Raw genomic sequence first — 7,020 nt, 5'->3', positions numbered from 1 at the left:
CAGTGGGGGGCGTGTTCCCACAGTGGGGGGCGTGTCCCACAGTGGGGGGCGTGTCCCACAGTGGGGGGCGTGTTCCCACAGTGGGGGCGTGTCCCCACAGTGGGAGGCGTGTCCCACAGTGGGGTCGTGTCCCACAGTGAGTGGTAGGGAGGGGGGCGTTTTCCACAGTAGGGGGAGGGGGGGCGTGTCCAACAGGAGTATGGCTACTGACTCACGCTCCGTGAGAGTGACTACAGAGCCCCAGGCTTAGTTAGTTGGTAAACAGCTCACTCTGGCCCGTGAACAAGTGTAGCAACAATATATATATAAACAGGGACTCTGATAAATACTTTAGAACAACAGATTTTCGAAAAACAAAATTTTGAACTAACAGTTCGTAATGCACACGCTAGTCTACCTACTAGTTCCTGGGGAGTCCAGGATTGGGGGGGGGGGGTTCGATTCCCCTATATATAACTTCCATATTTTCTCAAAGATAATTATAACTCTGAGACTTTAATTAGATGAGTGGCGATATACTCATCCGATTCTAGTGAATTTTGTTTTGAAGAGACGCCCTTTGGGTATTAACAGGTCATTAAACTTCCAGTTATTCGTATACATCATACACCTCCCCCCCCCCCGACCCGAAACATTTAGGTATCCGTAGTAAGTTCGACGGATATGTCGATTACCTGCTGACATCAGACTTCATGGGGAATTGCTGTGAGAGCTGAGTGCGAGAGAGAGAGAGAGAGAGAGAGAGAGAGAGAGAGAGAGAGAGAGAGAGAGAGAGAGAGAGAGAGAGAGAGAGAGAGAGAGACAGAGAGAGAGAGCGTGCACCCCCCTCTCAGCCCCTCACCACACTAGCGAGCGTTGACGGTTTTTCTTCAAGCAATATTTTAGGAAAGCGTCTCGGGATTTTCCCGGCCGAACACTATAAGTTACAGCTACGCCCGACGCGCCTCATTTGTCTTTCACCGCCATGACGTTTGTTCACGCCCAGGCTGCCCGCTGTACGATGCCAACATCACACCACAAAACCCCCAATTCTACAGACTCTTCCCTAAATGTCTCCGTCACGTTCCCCGCATTGAAATTTAGTGACACTGATATGGTTCATTAAGAGGCTTTTAAACCGAGGAATGATAGGAAAAATGATGTAATGATTGCCACTTCCCGTCCTCTACTCGTTAACGGAGGGGGGGGGGGGGGGGGGGCAGAGGGGGGCGGTGGAAGGGGCTCCTTCTCTCGACAGACAGACAATGGCGCCAAACTACGGAAGGCGGGGAAGCAGAATTTATACGATCGGGGTTTCCGTTTTGCCGAGTTGCCAGCGAGTGTGTTGAAGTCGTCAACCTCTCGCCAACGTCGTAAAATGCATCGTTGAAGACAGTAACGGGAATCAAGAGCCTGGTATCGCCTCTAAGTTATAGGAAAGCTATAATTCTGATATATATATATATATATATATATATATATATATATATATATATATATATATATATAAACAAGCTTGAATGGTCCCCAAGCCTCTGCTACCATCGTCTTTTTTACGGTCACAGTTGGTCGAGTGGTTAAGGTACCATATACATATATATGCAACAACACCAAATGCCACTGCCCGATTTAGAGCTGTAGCAGCTCCCCATGCAGGGGACTTCCTATAAGTAACCCCAATGTCAGCAACCGGCACGTGTCTCACACCGCAGGCCCTTCGAATTGCTGTGGCTCTCCGCCTCGCTGCCCCAATCCACACCGAATACAGGTGTATTTGCGGCGAGGCAGAGGCCGACAGGTACAGCCGGCATGACCAGCTCTGCCGAAGCACAGGAGGATGGCATGCAAGACTCGGCGAGATTAATGACATTATTAAGAGGAGCCTTACTACTGCCTGTTGTCCAGCAGAGAGAGATCCCCATTACCTAATGCCCCGCAACTCTGACGAGCCTGTCGGTCGCCCTGAGGGGATCACAGTGAACCCCTGGAAGAATGGTAGACAGTTGGTGTGGCACTACACTTGCGTTTCAACTTTGAGTAACACCTATGTGGACTTCAGTGTTGCAAATCCAGGCGGTGCTGCCATTCACCGGGAAGCAGCCATGTCTCGTAAATACAGAGATCTTCATCACTACTACAATTTTGTCCCTATTGCCTCAGAGACACTTGGTGCCTGGGGTAAAACTGTTGCTATTTGTTTTGAAGGAGCTGGGTTCTAAGCTAACTGAAACAACTAGAGACCCTAGAGCAGTCAGTTTCCTCTTTCAGCGCCTTAGTGTGGCCATCCAGAGAGGAAATGCTCACTGCATCCCTGGTTCCTGCCCGCCATCTGAAGAGCTGGAGGAGCTATACAACCTGTGACAAGTAGCCTTGTACCCTGCATGTAACCAGTGTTGTAACCATTTTTTTGTGTCATGAAGTTTTAAATAAAATAAAATGACAAAATACAAAAAATATAGGGGATGGTAGAAGACAATATGTGAGTATACGCGGGTGTCCCACAAGACTCCCCCGGATGCTGCATGTCATCTTCTTCGAGGTCGAGGGTCCCTACAAACGGAACCAGAGGTGGCACCACCTATATATTATATATGGGGGTACATATATATATATATATATATATATATATATATATATATATATGCGAACAAGCCAGAATGGTCCCCTGGACAATATGCAACTGAAAACTCACACCCCAGAAGTGACTCGAACCCATACTCCCAGAAGCAACGCAACTGGTATGTACAAGACGCCTTAATCCACTTGACCATCACGACCGGACAAAATGAGGTGATAGCCGAGGCTATTTGAACCACCCCACCGCCGGCACTCGGATAGTTATCTTGGGCATAGCATTTTACCAAATCACCTCATTCTTAGGGGCACACGTGAGGAACACAAATGCGAACAAGCCAGAATGGTCCCCTGGACAATATGCAACTGAAAACTCACACCCCAGAAGTGACTCGAACCCATACTCCCAGAAGCAACGCAACTGGTATGTACAAGACGCCTTAATCCACTTGACCATCACGACCGGACAAAATGAGGTGATAGCCGAGGCTATTTGAACCACCCCACCGCCGGCACTCGGATAGTTATCTTGGGCATAGCATTTTACCAAATCACCTCATTCTTAGGGGCACACGTGAGGAACACAAATGCGAACAAGCCAGAATGGTCCCCTGGACAATATGCAACTGAAAACTCACACCCCAGAAGTGACTCGAACCCATACTCCCAGAAGCAACGCAACTGGTATGTACAAGACGCCTTAATCCACTTGACCATCACGACCGGACAAAATGAGTGCCGGCGGTGGGGTGGTTCAAATAGCCTCGGCTATCACCTCATTTTGTCCGGTTCACCTCATTTCATATTTCTCTGTGGATTTTCCGCATAAAATGATCAGTGTTTTGTGATCGTCAATTGCATATATATATATATATATATATATATATATATATATATATATATATATATATATATATATATATATATATATATATATATATATATATATATATATATATATATATATATATATATAGTTAGTTTACAACTAGTACAAAACTAAATACCTGGCACTAATGACTATTAACACACCAATAAGCATCTTAAAAGACCACACGAGACATCCTAAAAGAACGATGAGTGATGTGGTGACGTCACGATGTAAACAAACCCTGCCATTGGTCAGACTAATGGTCCATAGAGGGGGACCGCGGCCGGCAGAGTCGCTTCACTACGCTGGAATTCTCTTTGTCTCTAATTACGCTCTCTTTATTCCTCCTCCTCCCTCACCCCCTCCTTTATCTAATTAATGCATTTTCTCTTTGTTTCCCTTTATTACCGCGTTTAGTTAATGTAAATTAGTATAATGTTCTGTATTTCAGTATCTTTTTCATTCCTCTTTACCGTGTGTATTATTTCTATTTTTCCAGGCAATGAGCGGCCCAAGTTGACTCACTTCAACTGCTGTAGACTAGATGTCGCTGTTTTATACATTCTATTATACTTATGTTTTAAACGAAAAAAAAAATCTGAAATCTCCTCAGTGTGACCTTCGGGAATAACTGAGGATATAATTTAACATAAATTGCTTACTTGCAACTGTTTTGGTTATTTGTTTGTAATTAAAAATTTCACACAAAAATACTAATTATTTATAATTATAACAGCCTGGTTGATCAGTCCAGAACAGCCTGGTTGATCAGTCCAGTAACCAGGAGGCCTAGGTCGACGACCGGGGCGCGGGGGACGCTAAGCCCCGGAAACACCTCAAGATATTTAAGTCACATAATTCGGATAGGTTTACTGTCTCTTATCACTATAAACGCCGTATAGACCTTCTTAACTGTAGGTTATGAGGGAAACTAATTGTAGCTAAATGGAAACTTTTGATGGGTAAATATAATAGACTGCTGTCTAGTGCGGCATTGCCGGTAATCACTCGACCAACTCCTAAAGATTTGTAGGACGGCGAATTACCTGGTTACGGCCTTTGGAGCTGACCAATTGTCATAAACCGTGGTCCAGCGAATTAATACGTACTGACGTCATTCGAGCTCACAAATAAAATTTCCTGGAACCTTGTAATAAATTTGATCTTCGTGTAAATTGAGTTTTAGAAAAAAAAAAAAAAAAAAAAGGTATTTTCTTCACACATTACAATGTGCCTGAAAATCTGAATTTTTTAATATTTATACTTATTTGATGCATATATTTACAATTATTTACTTGTTGAATGATAGGGGAAAATGGATTTTAAAATAGATAAAATGAATGAATTAGTCAAACCGCAACAATTTTGTCCCCATTGCCTCAGAGACACTTGGTGCCTGGGGTAAAAGTGCTGCTATTTTTTTTTACCCGTCTTCGAGATTCGAAGGTAAGGTAATTCTCAGGAGAAAGCGCTAAGCCATTACGACTCGTAGCATTTAGAAGGGATGTGAAGATATTGATTTGGGATAGGACGGGGGGGGGGGGGAAGGAACAGTGCCCAACCACTTTGACGGTCGTGGACTGAACGCTGATGATGACCAATCCCCACACACACACGCGAGATGATCAAGAAACGACGACGTTTCGATCTGTCCTGAATCATTATGTACGTGCACCACATATGTACCACTTATGACTTGAGAATGGTCCAGGACGGACCGAAACGTCGTCGTCCCTTCACCTTCTATTGTGTGGTCTGGTCAACACATCTTCAGCCACGTTATTGTGTCTCGTCGTCTGTATTTGAACGTCAATCTGCCAAAAAGCGAGACCATCCCTCTACCGTCCAGTAGCTTACTCCAAAACTCTACTCTACTCTACTCTACTCTACTCTACTTACGGTTAACTCTACTCCACTCTAAAAAAAACTCTACTCTAACTCTACTCTAAAAAAAACTCTACTCTAAAAAACTCTACTCTAGCTTACGGTTAAAGTCAGGAAAATCTTAAAAAACAAAAATTGTTTGCAAATAAGATTGAAGATTTATCGAATTATCAGGAAACGTAATAGATGTGTGATCGATAGACTGTTTCATATATATATATATATATATATATATATATATATATATATATATATATATATATATATATATATGTGTGAGTGTAGGTGGATATGATATAGGAGTTGCCTCGTATAGATCAATAGACCTATATATAGACCTGGTATAGCCTCCCACAGGCTCCTATATCTCTCGTGTTCAATAGTCTACTGTCAGCTGGGTCTCTAGGCTCCATGTAACTTATTTCTACTTACTAGTAAACAACATATGATTAATCGTTCCTCTTCCTGTCTCTCTCTTCCCTCTGCATCATCGTCTTCTCCCTTCTTCCACAAAATTATCCCAGTGTTTCCCCTTCCATCTGTGTTCCGGGTGGATGACCCTCACCGTCTCCCCTCTCCCTCTATGATCAATTATATCCCCCTGTCCCTCTCTCCCTCCATCCCTTCCCTCCCCTTCTACACTGGCTTGCCAGCCATCTCCCCCATTCATCACGTTCTTCGATGACTTCTTCTGCCCCCCTGTTTCCCCTCATCTTTACCCCCCCCCCTCTCACCCTCTTTCTTGGTTACTCTCATTGATCCAATTCTCTCCCCTATTTTTGGCATCGGCTTCTCTCCCCTCTTGTTGTAGTTCCTCCTTCTCTTCTCTCTTCTTTCATCCACTTTCATTCTACTGTTTATTGTCTCCTCTTCGTCTCTTCTTCTACTACTCTCCCGCTCCTCACTCTTCTCTTCTGATTTTTCTCTCCCAAACATTTTTCCACATCTCTTTTTTTATCTTAATCTCCTTCCATATCCTCTTGATTATCATATCTCCTCATATTTTCCCATCTCCCTCTTTCCCTTCCCCTTCCATTCTCCCCTTCATTGTTCTTACCCTCCTCCACTTCTTCCCTCATTCATCACTTCTCCTTCGGAGCCGTCCGTTGCTCGCATGTTCTCTTCCCTTCTTTAGTTCTTGTTGCTTATATGTTATTTACACCACATTTATCTGACTGTATTCATTTAGCGTCTTTCTCTTGTACTGATACTCCTGTTATTATTATTATTATTATTATTATTATTATTATTATTATTATTATTATTATTATGTAATACAACTTTTGTTGCTGTTTTGTAAGACTAAAACTAAGTATAACTTGGAATATACCACATATGTACTTATTAATATGCCAAATACTGACTATAAACAATAAGTCATATATGTAGAGTCTTGTGCGAGAGCGGGCTGCAAATATATATATATAGTGTTGACCCAAAGACAAAGACAGAAGCGAGACTTGGTAAACTTCTCGTTGGAGACCCGTCAGGAATGATGCTATATTGTAGCCTCCAACACCTCCTTGCCCTACCCGTACTCCAAGACCTCCCACACCTCCCTGCCGTACCCGTACTCCAAGGCTTCCACCACCACCCTGCCTTACCAGTACTCCAAGACCTCCCACACCTCCCTGCCGTACCCGTACTCCAAGGCTTCCACCACCACCCTGCCGTACCAGTACTCCAAGACCTCCCACACCACCCTGCCGTAC

General features: G+C 43.7%; 1 protein-coding gene across 1 annotated transcript in view; it reads right to left on the bottom strand.

The window, feature by feature from the left end:
- The window catches only part of LOC123773056 (uncharacterized), a 7,618-nt gene extending 1,374 nt beyond the window's left edge, over positions 1–6,244 (bottom strand). The window contains exon 1 of the mRNA XM_069315550.1: positions 6,043–6,244. Within this exon, the coding sequence (XP_069171651.1) occupies positions 6,043–6,244 (202 nt within the window). The remainder of the gene's footprint in view (positions 1–6,042) is intronic.
- Between the last annotated feature and the right edge of the window lie 776 nt (positions 6,245–7,020).

The sequence above is a fragment of the Procambarus clarkii genome, chromosome 81, assembly GCF_040958095.1.
Source record: "Procambarus clarkii isolate CNS0578487 chromosome 81, FALCON_Pclarkii_2.0, whole genome shotgun sequence".
Lineage (NCBI taxonomy): Eukaryota > Metazoa > Arthropoda > Malacostraca > Decapoda > Cambaridae > Procambarus > Procambarus clarkii.
The sequence above is the reverse complement of the archived record's forward strand: the minus strand, read 5'-3'. Positions and strand labels throughout refer to the sequence as shown.